This window comes from Manacus vitellinus, unplaced genomic scaffold, assembly GCF_001715985.3.
Source record: "Manacus vitellinus isolate BGI_N305 unplaced genomic scaffold, ASM171598v3 scaffold_3_pilon, whole genome shotgun sequence".
Lineage (NCBI taxonomy): Eukaryota > Metazoa > Chordata > Aves > Passeriformes > Pipridae > Manacus > Manacus vitellinus.
In genome coordinates this window covers 15,296,144-15,313,391 of record NW_021940535.1, presented here as the reverse complement: position 1 = coordinate 15,313,391, position 17,248 = coordinate 15,296,144, and the positions used below count along the sequence as shown (strand labels likewise).

Here is a 17,248-nt window from a genome sequence, read left to right as displayed (position 1 = left end):
TATAAATGTAAATACACATAGATAAATGAGATGAAACAGAGCCCTATTATTATGATTCTGCTCCTCAAATCGACTTTCCCCATCTTTGCTTTTGTGTGACTTTATCTTTCTTAAATCCACCTAATTCATGGTTCTGATTTTAGCTTCCTCGAAAATTAGTCTGCTGTTAGATTTAAACAAAATTGGAAATATCCTCTATGTTGTTCTGCCTGTATTGATCTTTATTCCACTTAATTATACTTACATATATGTATGTGAATTACTAGAAGCCTCTCTGTGTGTTGTGTTTATTACCAATTGTATAAACTTTCATACTCTTTATATACCTGAAAATTGTCCAGAAACTTGATTCTGATGATTGGGTGATTGGTGATTGATTTGGGGATTTGGGACATTGCTGTTACATTTAAATGGATGAAAGAATCACACATTCTCCCAAAGGGTGAGAAAAAGGAAGCAGTAAAATCTCTGTTATAGAGACCAAGAAAGAGTTGTGAAACGTTTCAGTCACATTAGAAGACTAGTACAGAGGTAATGGTGATTTTTGATCTTCCAAATAATAGTTTTCCTCTTTAGGTGAAAAACTATCCTTTTTTTCTAAGTATAGTGGGTGAGATTCTTTTACATCCATATCTGTTAACTCTCTCTCTTAGTATCTCTGTAACAGTTCACAAGACAGTGAAAGTTGCGCTTAATAATCATGAAGATACTTTTAGGTGATTGGAGTTTTTAAAATATATTTTAAAATGAAAAAATAATGCATCTCCAAAAATATCTCTTGGCAATCTTCAAAGATATTCCCACTAGTCATTCTGAACTGTTTGGGTAGAATAGGACAACTAATGCTCTGAGCTTCTGTTCAACAAATCTTGTTAATATTATTGTTTTTTCCTGTTTCTGCCATAAGGTTTTGACACCCATGCATATCAGGAAATACAATGTATGACTGAATATGCTATATGGGAAATTTTCCTGATATGTATATTCTAAGCACAGACCTGCAGAGACTATCTGCTGACACAGAAAGGAATTTCTATGGTAATTGTATTAGTTTAATTTGCTATTAATTCTCTGGTATTTTTAAACCAGTGTCCTTACAGTGTGGTAAGGAATTCTACCCATCCTCAACACAGTCATCAACCCTAGAAAGGATTTGACTTGAGAAGCAGAGATTTTAAACTAACTGGGAACAATGTGACAGAAATCTCCATCTGTATTCATTCTTATGTTTAGTTTTTTGAGATGTAGGGTCAAAACCACAAATCGGAAAACACAGGTGAGACAGAGTAGTATCTGTTTATCCTCAGAGCCTTCTGCTGTGGTTTCTGGTCATCTTCTCTCTTGTTCTCAGTCTCTGTTCCTCATGTCTGTTGCAGCCTGGACATGGCTGCTGTACTTATATTTTAAAATCTGGATTCTAACATTTCAACAAACATTTGGGGATATGAAAGGAACTTTTGGTTACAGCAGGGAGAAACACAAAAGCAGAGATTTCCTTCCACCTATTTGCCTGTCAAGTTTATGATGTTGAAGTTCGGTAGGAAGGATATGAATCTTCTGCATCCCATTGTGCACTGGGGCAAAAAAATACCTTAGGCTGGGCTGTACTGAGTTACTCTCCTCGTTGTCAGTGTTTCCTAAGTGAAGAAGTAAAGCTCCACACGCCAGGCTCTGAGGAGCTTCAGCTGGATTACCTCTCTCAGGGGTCAATGACTTCTCTTATTTGAGCATCCTCCAACAGGATTCAAAAGATCCTTGCTTTCCACCTTGAGCCCATCCATGTGTAGTGTGTTCAGGTTATTTTTTTATCAGCAGTTTTCTTGAAAACTGAAGCTACTTTCAGACCTGTGTGAGTTTTCATTGCTTCAGTAAAACCTAGTGAATTTAGTAAAATTTAGTAAAACCTTACTAAAATCTAAATTTTTGCATTTTGTTGATGTTATTTTGGTTTGTTTACCAATTCATAGAATACAAAATGCCAATCTGAATCACTCGTGGCTCAGCCAAAAGGCAAGTCAGCCCATAAACTCATGATCTTTAGCTGGTAAGAATAAAAGGATGATTTATAGCTTGAAGGAAAGGTACTATTAGGAGAAGGTCGCTTGTTTTCATTCACATTGATGCTTGAAAATAAAAGTGCTTTTATGTATTTAGAAACATTTTTGGGGTATTATCTAAATGCATTTTTTTCTTTTTTACCTGGCCACACAATAGTGCTTTATGTGCAGTAGACAATGACACACAAGAGAGCTGTGCTTAACTCAAGAAGTAGTTTCTACAAAGCTGTTTGCTTATACTCATGGTTTACTTTAAGGTCATGAGTAGTCCCATTATTTTAAATGCTGTGCTGACCAAAGCCAGAGAAGCTTTGCGTGGTCAGACCTTCAGCATGTGTACCTCATGCTGCTTGATTGCTTCAGTTAAGATATTCAGTGTTTCATTAACTGACTAGTATTTTTGTTTGTTGATGCCTGTGTCTCCTTCACACTAGTTTAGACTATAGGATTATCAATAATCTACAGAATTATTTGGATTTTAATAGCCTTTCATTGCCTTCTTTTTTTTCTGGGAGAATAAAAGCAAATCACAGCAAAATCTCATAAGCTCTGGTGCCTTAGCATACTATTTCTTAGGTATTTCTGTTGGGAATTCTAATGTCATTTTTCGTTGAGATTTAGTTATGTTTTAATGAAATCTGTAACCTTGTATTGATATATCCTAGAAAACCAGTTCTTGCTGCACTGAATTCAAATAGCTTATAGTCAACTTCTCAGTTATAATTTGCTCATCCTTTCTAATAAGTTTATAATCTCTCTCTCTCTTCTCCAACATGAGTGCCCAAAGCTTAAGGGAAGAAAAAGCAGCTCTTCTAGACAACTCTGTAGCTCTGTGTGCTTTTTCCTCTGTTCTGTATTTGATACTTGACAGATATCTGAGGCAGTTGAAATTGATTTTGAGTACCCTGAGAGCTGGTCTTGAAAAGATCTTATTTCTTATTTTCTTCTTCTCTTTGTAGTTCATTCTGCTTTCTCTTTTATTTTTCATGTGTCCTACTGAAGTCATGGAATTGTTCAACTGACTATTACATTTCTAATGGATCAGTTGAGTACTGGAAAAGCCAGAAGATATTAGCCTTTTCACATTCAAATGTGTCATATACAATATATGTGGTTCTATGAATAATTAATTTGAGTGAAAGGCCTGAGTATGATTTCACTGAGTAAGAAATTGCTTTTTATTTTTGAATTTTCTGGCTATCCAGTTTGCTCAGTTTGCTTCCTTGTTTTTTAAAATGTTCATTGAACATTTTCAGCCCAACTGAAAGATTTGACAACTCCTGATTCCAGTAAAAAAAATCATATTGGGTTTTTATTTTAATTTAAAAAAATTTTTTTGTCTGTTCAATTTATCTGACACTTGCTTCATCCTTCTATGTTTTCTTGGTTGGATCTTTAGGGGCTATATTGTCTGTAAAGTCCCTCAAGTGATCAAAAGTGTTGGCACTTAAGAGATAATAAGAGTTCAGGTCTGATACTGAAAAATGAGCTATAATTTTCCCTATATTATTTAATTCCATGAGAAGTGATGTTGAGCTTCAGACTTTCGTGCTGGAAATTATAACTCCATGGTCAGAGAAAGCAAGCTGTTTTATTGTCAAGGGAGCAGGAGCCTGTTCCCCAGTCAGCAGTAAAACAATTTATGGGAGGGGTATTTGTTTCTCCAACAGAAAATAAAAACTGTTTGCAGGGTATTGTAGCTAATGACAGGATGGATAAATCATGCACCTGCAGAACTCCTGGTATACAATAGATATAACATCGCGGGAAAGAAATCATAGCTTTGATAGATGTCCTAATCCCACAGTGATATTTACAAAAGCATGCAAGCCCATCCACAGGAGTTAGCTGGAGAGTGGTACATTGGTTAGTTTTGTAGGATTTATAGAATTCTTCCCAGTGGCCAAATGCATTTCATAACTGCACTGGATTCAGTAAAGTAAGCATTTTGTGGACATGAAGGCTGGTAATATGCATGTGATGCTGGAATCAACACTTTCTCCACTGCAGCTGAGGAAAGAAATTTGACTTTTTATCATTTGCTAGAATTGTAGCAGTGATGCTGTGCCACAGACATATTTCAGTTGTTCATAAGCATCCCTCTTCCCTGGTAGCTGAGTCTGGGTTGCACTCACTGGTTAATATTGCAGGCTTGCTTAAGTCGTCAGCCAGCTGTTACTCTTGGGATTGTCTAAAAAAAGTTGCATATTGCAGATCTAGTGTGAAGAAAATCATTTTGTATCCAAGACATTGGTTGATTTATTGTTCAGGGAGTAATTCAATATACATGTAGTAAACAGATACATCAGAAAAAAAAGATACCGCAGAACATAGTGAAACATGCCTTTGGGTACTGTAAAAGGGGATAGGATTCAATTGTTAATGAAATAATTATTTTTCTCCCCAAACTGTAAAGAAATAATGAGTTTCACAAAAAGTGTTAGCTGTCTGTGAAAAGTTCCACTTTAGCACACAGGTAAATACTAAAATCAGTCATTAATCAGTAAAGCTCCTGAACTTGTGTTTCAGTCAATGATACATAGGTCTGCATTGAAAATAATTACCACAAAATTAATACAAGAGCCCTCTGTACCTGCAAACAGGGATTCTGGGAAATGCACTTATAATGATAATTTTTTCTTTTCAATTTTTGCATTATCCCTTTGTGTCCTCTGTCTTAACAAGGAAATGCTGCAAGTCCCAAATACTGCTGTGTACTTTGCAGAAAAGTCCCTCAAGACTGGCAACTGTCATATGTGAGAGAGGGATTCTTAGACCTCGTAAAAGTACTACTCTTGAGATCTGCTAAGATCCGATACCTAATGTGATATGCTTTGCATGTAATCAACAACTTTCCTTAAGAATAGTGTTCACCATTAGACTTTCTTAGCTAGAACAAATTCTCCCCTTCAAGTTCTTTGCCTCTGTGACTCACTCTGTACTGATGAGTGGTATGTGCAAAGAAATATTGCATTGAGTGATTTATTTTATTTGGGTGACTTCTCTAGAAATAAGAAATATGCAGGTCATCTTAACCAGGTGGTAGGGTCTTAACCAGTGCTATCTTACCAGAATTTACTGGGAACACTCAGATCATATTCTTCTTGGGTTAACATAATGTTTTACTACTTTAAATTGTAACCATGGTGTTGTAAAAAAGGTTAGAGTAAATTTAACAGATGCCAGTGTGTTTTATTTTCAGAAAATAATTACTTAATGACCTACCATTACAAGGTCATATTCAATGTCCTTCTGAGGTTGTTCTGACTTAAATTTATCACCATAGATGGACTAAATAATATTCTGAGTACAAGAAACTTTGACATGACCTTGCTTGGGGTCAAGATAGTCACTGTGTTCAGACCTAAAATTAAAGGTTTAAACAAGACCAAAGAGAATCCCATCTAACAACATACATTTTAATCCCAGTTTACTTTTCAAAAAGAATGTAACAAATATAAAAAAATAAAAAATATCCTTTGAAAAGTCTCTTTTCACACTCTGTGGAAGGAAGACATACAAATGAGCAGTCCTGAAGCATGAGTATCCCCACGCTCTATTGCTAGGTACAACATGAGTAACAAAACCAATACAAGTGTCTCTTACTCATGCAAAATTCCCTTTCTTATTCTGGAGAAATCAGTTTGAAGTACAGGAGCATTTCTTGAGACTTTTACTTGGCCTTTCAACTGAGTTTGCCTGCTGAGATAGTGGTGTTGGTACTGTTTTCAGGGAAGTGTGTGTGAGCAGAAGATGACTGAAACTCAGCGATCTCTTGCCTAGAGAGCCATCAGGTAACAGCTATTTTGGATTACAGAGGTGTCCCACACAGGTTGCCAAGAGTCTTTAAGTCTTTTATCTGGATTACCACTGACCTATCTTTTGTTACTTATTCTTTGCTCCTTGATGCTGATGTGGACTGTAAGATGGCAGAAAACCAGGCTCTTCGTGGCGTGTTCCTCAAACTGTGAAGGCTTTCATTTTTTTCAGCACCCCTGCTCCCTCTTTTGTGACTACAAGAGCAATGTTTCATACTTTGCCTAGGAAAAAAATGCTCTTAGGATTCAAGTAACAGTTAAAAGTACAACATGAATTACAGTGTTGAGTCACTGGAAATGACAGCAATTCTAACCAGAAAAGTGTGAAACCCATATATATTTTGTTTTCAAGGCATAACTCTGGGGAAAAATAACAATGAATGGCAAACTCTTTTTCTAAAATGCGTTCCTTAAGAGTTATTTGAGTCCTATCCTAAAAAGTCTCTCAACTTAGTATTTCTACTGGGCCCCAGCTCTAAGTATTCCAGATGTGCAGGCCTAAGTCCTCTTCACCTCATTGGCAGGGAGCTTGTGTGCCAAGCAAGGCTATCCCATGGAGAGAATTCCTCTCTCACCTACTGAGAGGGGGCAGATGGGCTGCACACCCTGAGTTTTGGCGTGATGTGGACTAGCTCTCAGTGCTCTTGGATCTACTGGATAAACTATAACGTTATATGTATGCTGGGATATGAAATACAACCTCATCATTTCTCTGTGGTTTCAGTGGAATGCTATTTCTTTCAGCTGATCCTGTTTTTTCCAGGTAAAGCATATTGAGTTTCAATCCCATGTCTGGAAAAACAATGTTTCTCTTAAATTTGGTCATGTCTCTGAAGTTTTTTTGTGAAGGTTATGACACAAACTTGATAAACTTGAAATCGGCACTGGTCAAATATTAGAAGCTCAGTTCTTACTGAAACAGATACAATCTGGTTTTAGACTGTAAAAGATTTGCATGCTATAGTGAATGATTATGTTGGGAAAAGTAGCAGCACAAAATTCCTCTTTCCTGCTGTTAAAAAAAAAATTAAAAATCTGCAATATCTTCCATGTTTAGTTTTCATAACAACCCCAAAAGAAAAAAACACCCTCACTCTTCAATTCCTAAATAACACAATCTTTAGGGTCTCTCAGGTGGATTTTGTGATGAACTAACTTCAGATTTTGTTTGCCAGTTTCATATATTCTCTGAGCATGAAAACAAATGCAGCATTTTAGCTCATGCAATACTGTTCCAGGCCAGCTATTTTCATTTCTTACTTTTACAGGTTATAGGAAACCTTCGATTTCTATGGGAACGGTAGTAATTTGTAAAGCATCCAAACTTTTAAGAACATAGGACTATGCTTTGCATCATAATCTGATCCAAATACAGGCATATAGAGTTCCTGCAAGCAGTATCTCCAGAATGGCAGTTTCTCTCTTTGGATTTTCCCATCTTCTGTAATCATTTTAGCATCCAAAGTAAGGGATGTCAAATCACTTGAAGAGATAGCGGGAAGAGGGTGGACACCCATTCAATCACAATTCCTTTCAGGAAAAAAACACAGAAGATGCAGCTGAAGACAGAATCATTCTATAATCAAAATCCAGGGGACTGGAAACAACTCAAATTGTGTGGGCTAAGAAAATGACATCATAGCTCTGTGAAGTTGCTTTTAAAAGATGAGGTAGTGGGAGGCTGAATTCAGATGTTATTTACACCTCTTTAATCTCACTTGCCTTTTTTTTTTTTAAGTCAATGTTAGTCAAGAGGTTATGTAGAGGATTATATTTGAGGCTCTCTCTTCTTTTGGAGTGCCAAAGCCAATAATAATCATAGCATCTTGGAATAGTTGACAGAAAGGTGTCTAATAGAGGTAGTAAATCTTGCATTTGTTGTGAAGTAGAATTTCAGAAATTAACACGTATTTTTCATGTTAGTTCACTGCATGGTGACGCTGTAATGCAAAAGAGTGGAGGGCACAGGTGTGATGACGTGAAGACTAAGGCTATGTCAGAACTATGAATGTTGTCTAACATCCTAGACTAAGGGTGTGCTTTATTTGCATACAAATAGAAAGGAGTGGCTGCTAGTTCTTACACCTATTATAAACATCTTTAAAAGTTGGAAATGCTGCACCAGTCAAAAATATTGCCACCATTTAAAATTTGCACAGAACTCGAATGATAAAAATTGTTCCATAAATTCTATGTTCTGTTTTTTCCACTGTTAGACTTCACACATCAGCTATTACAAGTACTAAGAACTGAAAGTAGGTAAACTCAAGATATAGTAATAATACTAATAACACTTTGTACTTCACTCATGCTTATGTCCAAAAATGTTCAAAACTTTTACAAACATGAGGAAAAGATTAGTCTTGAAGTTTTAAAGTAAGATTATCCGTACTTATAAACCAGAGAAATTAAGGCATAGGAAAAAAAGGGTTATACTTTAAAATATACTTAGACATTTAAATTTTATTGATCTCACTTTTAGATTGCATCAGACCTTTAGGGTATAAAGGCACTGGACTGACTTATTAAAGGAAAAGAAAATTCTCCCCTTGCTTTGTAATATTTTTTGTTTCTGGTAAAACATAGCAAGGAGGGCAACAGTTTTTGTGGATTTGTTTGGGGTTTTTTTGGTTTTGCTTTTTAGTTTGTTTGTTTGTTGGGTTTTTTTGTTGTTGTTGTTGTTGTATTGGGTTTTTTGGTTTTTTTGTGATCTGAAAACTTTCTACAGAAGTCTTCTGATAAATGTTGACCAGGTTGTTCCAGAAGTGGAAGCTGCCATTGACATACTAAGAGATAAAATAAGACAGGATTATGGGGAGAGGTGATACCTTTTCTTGATGAAATTTGTTTGGAATAGTTGAGGGGAAACAGATATGCTTCTAAATCCTGAGTAAAAGCTTGTATGCCACAAGACCTGTCCATTGGCCTTTGCTGGCTGCCAGACACCCACCCAGAGGCTCCTGCTCCTCAACAAAACAGGTGGAAAATAAGGTGAAAAAGCTTGTGGGTCAGCATAAAGACAGGGAGATCTTTTAGCAGTTACCTTCACAGGCAAAACCGGACTCAATGTGGGAAAATTAATTTATTGCCAGTTAAAATAAGTTTGGTTAGTGAGAAGGAAGGGAAAATTAAGACAATACCCTCCCCTTCTCCCCCCTGCCTTTTTCCCATGCTCAGTGTCACTCTGTTTCTTAGCCTGAGCCTGCTTCTCACTCCTGATGGCACAGGGGGTATGGGGAATAGCAGCTGTTCTCTCCTGCTCCTCGTGCTCATCCTCTGCTCTAATGTAGGTGTGGGCCTTCGCGACATCTCCACATCCTCCAGCATGGGATTTCTCATAGATCCTGTCCCACATATGCCCCAGATGGGCTTTCCAGAGGCTCAAGGGGATCCTCCTCAGCCTCCTCCTTCTCTCCCCTGGGTGCTCACAGGCATATTTCTCACTTTTTTCCTCACTCCTAGGCAGTGTTTTGCCCTTTCTAAAATACTTTTTCCCAGAGGTGCCACCATCTCTGCTTCAGGGCTCAACCATGTCCTGAGGTGGGTCACTAGGAGCCAGCTGGAACCAGTTGTGTTTGGCACTGGTGCAGCCCTGGCCTCACCTCTCAGAGGCTGCCCTGCACCGCCAGCACCTGGGCACCTGCCCCCAGGATGCCATTGTTCCCTCACAGCTCTTCCAGTCAGTCCAGTGTCTTCCCCACAGCAGAGTTGCCTCTGCACTCTGCTGGGAAGGTTGCAGAGATGTACAGTGTTTTGTAGATCAGAGGGTACCTTGAATTCAAAAAGTAAACTTTTGGGGTCCCTGATCTCACATCCTAGCTCCCCAATAACCCAAGGGGACCAGGCTGTCCCAGGGGTTAGTGGCTGGTGGTGAAGATATCTCTCTTCTCTGGCTGACAATCTGGATACCTTCAAGATTTCAAGGCCAATTATCCTGGGAATGTCTTTGTGTAGTGACTTGTTTTGTTTTGCTTTGTGGTTTGTTTTTTTTTCTGGACATGATCCAACGGAAAGAGAGCAGCTTTCAGTGGGTCAGACAGAGGGTTCTCCTCTCAGGGACCTTCCCCTCATGGCTCCCAGCTACCCTGAGGGGAGTGGCATCTCGCTTCCTGCCTCTGCACCCTGAGTGACCTGCATGGGCAGGACACCCAGCACATCCTTGGTGGTCTGAATGGCTTACAGTTCCTAATGCATCCTGCATGAGGTAGAACCCAGATGGAGGAATAGAAAGGAGACAGAGGGGCTCTTCTCTGTGCCTGGAATTAGTGCTGGGGCTGAACCATGCCTCCAGCACGGTGGCAGATCCGGGAAGGCATTTTGTGTAGCACACAAGCAAGAAACAAACGCAGTCAACAGACAACAGGCTGTTCAGCAACTAAGACAGGCTGTTTAAAAAACAGAGTCATTTTTGCTCCTGTTCTGTAATACAGGAACAGGTATTGTGCATGTCTGTGTAGTGCCAATAACGTGTCTCTCCTTAGTTCTCTGTAGTGGAGTTCTCTGCCATAGTGAAAATAATCAGTTGACAATTATCACAGGTGACAATGCATCTTTACATCCTATCAGCCACAGATATTTTCCACTGGTCTGTACAATACAAACTGATCAGTAACAATAGGAAGGAGCAAAGCTATTGTTGGGATAGAGCAGCGCAATGTTCACAGAATATTCGATGGGGGATGCACTTCTCAAGAGGAGTTAATAAGCAGCCACACTTGAATACCTGATGTTTATAAAGGGGAGAAATTTATACGGAGGAGTACATTATGGCTAAAAACCTATTTGATCTGGCTGAAACAAAACCTGGCCTTCATCTCGCGTGTAGAATAAAGTCTACCAGGGCCCAGAAAGAAAGATTTGTCTTTGAGGAGTGATCTGAAAGATAAGTGATGCGTCAAAGGAAAGAAAATGCAGTTTCTGCTCCTTAGGGAAAGAGGGGAAAAGGGGAAGGGAAAAAAAAAGAAAGGGAAAAAATTAATACTCCTCTGTTGTGTTTTTTTCTTTTTTTTTTTCCTAGCTGTAGCAGTGGCCTCTTTCCTTTGATTTGTCATGATTTAAATTCATATAAAAAGATTTATTTCAAATAAGCCCCTTTAACTGTAGGGGCAGATTTTTTTTCCTAAAGCCTTTTGTAAGAACAAAGTAACCACTTGTCACACACAGAGACTAATGAGAGTTTAGTGTGGGTTTTAGTGTTCATTCATACGCTTTGTGTTCAGCTAGTCATAAGTTAAATCTTTAGAAATCACACCGCAGGAATCCTTCTCTTAGGGGTGGGGGCAGGAGGCAAATCTGTGGAGATATTGAGAGCTGGTGAGCGGAAACTGCTCTTTTCAGGCTTCCTAAACGGCAGCGCAGGAAATAAACACATGCAGGAAGTCGTATGGCCTTTTCTTGAACTTAAAGTTTATACAGCAATTGATAACTGAGGCAAACTTTGTGTACTTAAACTTTTGAAAATTAAATGAAGTAAAGAGAGCACGTTTAGCCCATGCCAGCATGGCCTGGAGTTTCTGCAACCAACTCATCTAAATACAGTATTAAAAATCAGAAAGATTATACAGGGTATATATTTTTATAGCTAGAATGTGTCTTTGAAACCTTTTTGTATGTCTTCTCTCTGTCCTCTTTTCCTTCCATTTCTCTAATTCTCTCCCAATGAAACTGAACTGAAACATTGAAACAAAACTGAAAATCATGTTTATGAAGCTGTTTTCTGTGCTTCTGCACCAGACTCTGCTCTTTCATGCTTTCCCTGACCTTCTCATTTATCTTGTAAGCCCTTCAGGGTAAGGATGGTCTTGGACTGTGTGAAACACCTTGTTAGGTGGTGGCCCATATTGATATTTGGTTAATGCTACATATATGGTGTGTAAAAGTTGTCTTTGAAAGGAGGGTAAAAATAAATGAAGTGTCATTCTTGAGTATAGCTTTTGAAATTGATAGCATCAATTTACGAACAAGGACATTTATAAGCATTTCAAAGAAATATTATTTGTGTTCATATTTCTCAACCTTTCACTGCATTAACAAGGTCACTGTAAATTTAATGTTTAAAAATGAACAGGTTTAGTTTTATAATAATTACAATTAGTTCGGGTAAATTTGCATAGGAAATTTAGAACACCTTTGCCAATAAAAAGATAGCAAGCAAAACCCAAATGCAGAGCAGAATATGGAGAAAAAGTACATTTGCATGTCTTTGAAGACCAGCCTAAATACCTGTTAAAAATGCATCCATTTCTATGCACCTTCTACTCTTTTTAAAAATTGATGCTTTTTGCTGCCCTAATAAAACACCTGTAACAGTGCAAGTGTTTATTAGGAATATTTTTTATAAAACAGGGACTAGAAGCAAAAAGCTCCAGTTAAAGTAAAATGAAAGAAAGACAGAAAGAATGCATGTGAATTGCACATCTGTAGTCTGGGTTGCTTGCAAATGAAGTTATTAAATTAATTTTTAAAAAACAATTTAAGATTTTGGATTTTTTTTCTGTGTTTTAAGTAATTAAAACACATCATGAAATTTCATAGTCTGCTTAGAAGATTACATATTTGCAATGTAGCTTTGTGATGGCTTGGCCTTACCTAGCCACTAGGTGGGATTTCAAGACTTCAAGAAATACATCTGAACATTGGCCCCAAACTGCCATTTACCATAACATGGACATATTGAACAGGAGTTCAATAAATGTCAGTATAATAAAAAAATATGGAGGTTTCTACCATTAATCTTGGTATTGTATCTTCTACACATTTTCGGAACATCCCCTTACTTCTATCACTTATTGATTATCCATTTGATTTATATCCCAGCATGAAGTCTTAACAGTCATCAGTCTTCCTTTTGGGCATTACAGTGACATAGCTCTTTCACTGATATCTTCGAAGGAATCCATTTTTTCTTTTTCCAGTTCCTTACAGGAAACACTAAAATTTGTTCCAGATCGTGTGTCATTATATATTTGCACAATCATGATATGTAGCTGCATTAATTGTATTCTACCCTAAAAGCTATTTTTACGTTGCATTTCTTTCTTTTTTGATAGTCCAGCTCCACAGTGAGAACGTACCAAAACAGTAAATCAAGAGTGACCATGAGCCCTGGCTTTAGCTCCCAGTGGAATAGCAGCCAACCTGCTTGGAATACATACACCTTTCCAAGAGCCAGCTTGCACTACCAGTCTCATGCTAGCTACACCTACTGTGCTGGACATCCTGCTGTAAGTAATTAAACTTTTTCTGCAGTTACCTGAATGAGCTCTGTGATACCCTGGGAGGTGGAGGTGCTCGGGGGCTGGCAGTTCAACACCCTTCTCCAGTGCTCTTTGAGTCCCACAGCAGTCAGGACAGCTCATGTGTACTGACCCTAACTCTAGAAAATAATAGAATAAGTCTTAGACATATGCAAATGGGAAAGTTTCATGACTCAGTAAAAATACATAAATTTTTGTATATTTAGCAATTCTTCTCCTTGCATGAAATTATTGTTGTGTGCCTGGGTTTTGAGTGTCAGAGATGTGGTCTGGAAAGCAGTATTATAGATGGCCTCTTTTCTGTTTCTGGTGAGCCTGCTAGATGAATGAATTATTCTTTCTATTTCAGAGATTTTAAATTGTGTGGATGAGTCAGGGGAGGAGAGCATCTCTTCTCATGATTTGATTTGTTTATACTCACTACTTTATCAATTATTTGATCAGTGGTGAACATGCAATCTTGTTGCTAAGCAAAGACTACTGGTCTTCTGTAATTTGCATGAACTGGTGGCTGAAAAGAATGGGAGGGTGCTCACTGTTGTTGCATGCTTTAATTTGACAACCATGAAAGGATCACAACTGCAGGCTGATGGTGTTTTTTGTCATATTGGTATAGTTGACTGCTCACAGCAGAGCCTTTTAGTTTCTGATATTGAAAGACCCTGAGAGAGTTAAGGGGGGAAGATCTCATTAGTGTAAGCAATCTTCCTTTTTTCCAACTCCACTGTTTGTTTTTTTAGTGTTTGGATTTGAACTTAGCTTTGGACATTTGGACATAGAACTTCTTAAAGGACATAATATTTTAACTTCCTGCCATGTGTACATAATCAGGCTTTGCCATCAGTGAATTCCAATAGGAAAATGGGGAAGTGAAGCTTTTACTACAGAGTGGAAATTATACTCTGCAGTCGTATTGCAAGATCTTTGTGATTTGATATAGATTTGCTATCTTACCTGGCAACAGACTTCTGGCCAGAAGTTTGCGTTAGGATTTGTCTCAAACATGAACATGATAATTGAAATAAAGGAGAGGAATAAATCTGTAAAATCTTATCTCTTTTCTGAGGTGATGAGTTCTCAGAATGAATTAAATATCTCTATAGATTCTGCTGTTTGCTAAAATCCATTATGGTGTCATTGAAAGTGATAAAAACTGTTGTGAAGAAATAAAAGGTATTTGGCATTGGAAGGGCACGGATATTTTCCTCGCTTAGAATGATGGCTCCAAAAGAGTCCCTGTACAGCTTAATTTAACTTCAGCTGTAGGTATTCAAATCATTAACTGCTCCTTTACTTTGAAAATTTAGAATAAATGCTGCCTAATTTGTGAGTCTAGCTTTGACTCTGCTAAGCAAAAGAGCATACAAGAGCAATGCTAACTGTCCTGGAAGAGAGCGTAAAATTTGAATTGAAATGTCTGTCTTTTTCGAGCTACTTCCACAGTTCCTCTTTCCTTTATTTACACTGAAGTTGATGGTAGCTGAACTAGAATTGTAGTACAATATTTGTAGATGGTATGTATACAACCTATACAATATTTTTTTTCATTGAGCACCTTAATATGTAGTCATTGGAAATGATATTTCAGTCTGGAAGTTGATTTATCTGATTGCTGGAAAGGAGAGATTTCAGAATGTGCAGATTTGCGTAAACCTTTGTGCAATTAATCCAGCCCTCAATGTCCCTGGGTTTAGCTGTTTACAAAACTTGGCCCATTTCTTGGCTCCTGCTTATCTGAGAAGATCTGTTGCAGTGCTACGCAGCAGAGATTGGATTGACTCCCTAGGCTGCTGGTAAAAACCTGTAACAGATTAGCTGCCATTGCAATGCCAATCACTGTGATCACATACTTTTTCCATACCTTCTCTACTTTTATAATCTCCAAGGGTGAGGCCCTAAGCAGGGCCTGGGCAAGGCACTTCAGCAAACTCAGCTCCTCCCTCCTGCAACATCAGATGAAGTTCAAGTTTCCAAGAAAAACAATGCCTTAATATCGGCTTGAATATCTGTTTCATTGTATATGATAAAGTTATAATTAGTCCGGTTCCTGTTTCTAAGTTAGATTTGTTTAATCTGGGCTCAAACCAACCTTCCTATGGCAAACAACGATAATGAAAGTTGGATACAGACAGAGCTCCTTTATTCGTGAATCTTCCCAATATTACATGCTCAATTGGATATCTACTTTGCTTCAGGGGATTTTATTTGCCCTCATCTGACAAAAGTTCACTAGAACAAGCTGTAGGTTGTAGTGCTGTATGAAGCTGTTTCTGCAAAACCTCCCCCATAGAGTATGTCTAAAGATCATTGCAGTTCCTTGACACTTTGGAGGCTAACAAACTTACGAGCACTTTGCAAGTTCAAGGCAGACAAATGTCAGGGAGTTGGATCTGGCCTTGAAGTACTTAAAGATATTAGTCCCCAAAGACAGCGCCAAGAGAAAAGCTTTGGATTTCTCTACTGTTTGGAGAAAAGCTGAAGGAGACAAAAAAGATTCATTTTAATTGGGCAAAATGTAGCTAAAAAAATCCAAAACACCTCTAATTCTTTTTTTTTTTTCATCTAAATGAAGGAAAAAATATCTTACAAAGAGAAGTGCTGAGAGACCCTTATGACTCTGACTGGTCCTGAGAAATACATCGGAGTCAAAGGTGGGGGTTTTATTTTATTTTATCAGAGAGCACACTTGGCATCTCTCTTCCATAGTGCTGCAATCATTGATTAAAAGCAGTCTTTCCACCCTAGGAAAGGAAAGAACAGGAAGCTTGTTTAAACAGAGTAATTTTTCAGCTCTTGGAGTTATATAAGAGAGAAAAAGGCTCCATATCATCTCATTCAACAGTGAAATGAGTTTTTGAACAAACAAGAAGGTGCTAACTTCTAGCCATACTGGTAGACAAGATACCCTGTAGGATCTATGTAAACTAATGTGAGTGATAATGTGGGAGATGGCCCTTGCAAAGTAAATGATTTTTGATATTAGAGGCTAGAAATTCCTCTGGCATTAACATTCAGAGGCTTTCAGCCAGAAAAATACAGCATGTAGTACTCAAAACATAAGAAGATACTGAGTCATCTAACATGCTTTTCTCTTGAACTTTCTTCACACAGGAAGATAAAAAATAGACAAAGTAATTCTGATTATCACTGTTGGGCAAGAGAACTTTCACATCTATGCAGGCTTCCTACCCATGCTTTTTCCAAAGTCTCTAAGACTCACTTAATTTACCTTTTTCCACGTTTTACTGGAAGGACGATAGAATTTTACAGGTCTTCAGAAACCTTGTCCATTGAATTAACTCTAACGAATGATTACTTAGACTGTGCTTTCATTTTAAAGTACTACATGTATAAAGTGGGCAAACAAAACATAGATCTCATCAGCTTTAGACTATTTCAGCTGAAATCGTAAGGGTGTCACTTATGTCTTTCTTGAATATTCATGTAGCAGTCACAGATACCTGCCGCACTCACCTCTGAAGAAGTCAGTCCTTATTAATGAAGGAATTTGGCAATGTGTTAATCTTTGACAAAGCACACAGTACTGTCACAGACTGTTACCCTGCAGGACTTGAAACCTTTGTTGCATGCCCATGGGATGATGAATTTTGTTGCATGCATTAATTTCTTCTCATGCATACATCTCTGTAGCATGCATGATGTCTTTGAAATCCTTATCTAGATATGCAACTCTGGTGAGTTGACCTTGACTGGATGCCAGGTGCCCACCCTGCCGCTCTATCGCTCCCCTTCCCAGCGGGACAGGGGAAAGACTAAGGTGGAAAAAACAACTCATGGGTTGGCATAAGGCAGTTTATTTAAAGCAAAAAGTAAAGCACAAGCACGTGCGCGCAAAAGTGAAGTGAAGCGAAAGACAGCACGGTTTATTCCCCACTTCCCATGAGCAGCCATGGTCGGCCACCCCCGAGAAGCAGGGCTTCAGCACGCGTAACAGTTCCTCAGCAGGCAGCCATTGAGTCAAGCAATGCCTGCCTTCCTGCTCCTTGCCTCAGCTTTTATATCTGAGCTGACGTCACATAGGACGGAATATCCCTTTGGTCAGTTTGGGTCAGCTGGCCTACTTGTGTCCCCTCCCAGGATCTTGCCCTCGACTGAG

At 38.3% G+C, this 17,248-nt stretch overlaps 1 protein-coding gene across 2 annotated transcripts in view; it reads left to right on the top strand.

Moving 5' to 3' along the window:
- RBMS3 (RNA binding motif single stranded interacting protein 3) overlaps window positions 1–17,248 on the top strand; it is a 598,526-nt gene that overhangs the window by 94,224 nt on the left and 487,054 nt on the right. For both annotated transcript variants that reach the window (XM_018075572.1, XM_029961807.1), the window contains exon 2: window positions 12,925–13,098. In XM_018075572.1, the coding sequence (XP_017931061.1) occupies window positions 12,973–13,098 (126 nt within the window). In that variant the 5' untranslated portion in view covers window positions 12,925–12,972. The remainder of the gene's footprint in view (window positions 1–12,924; window positions 13,099–17,248) is intronic.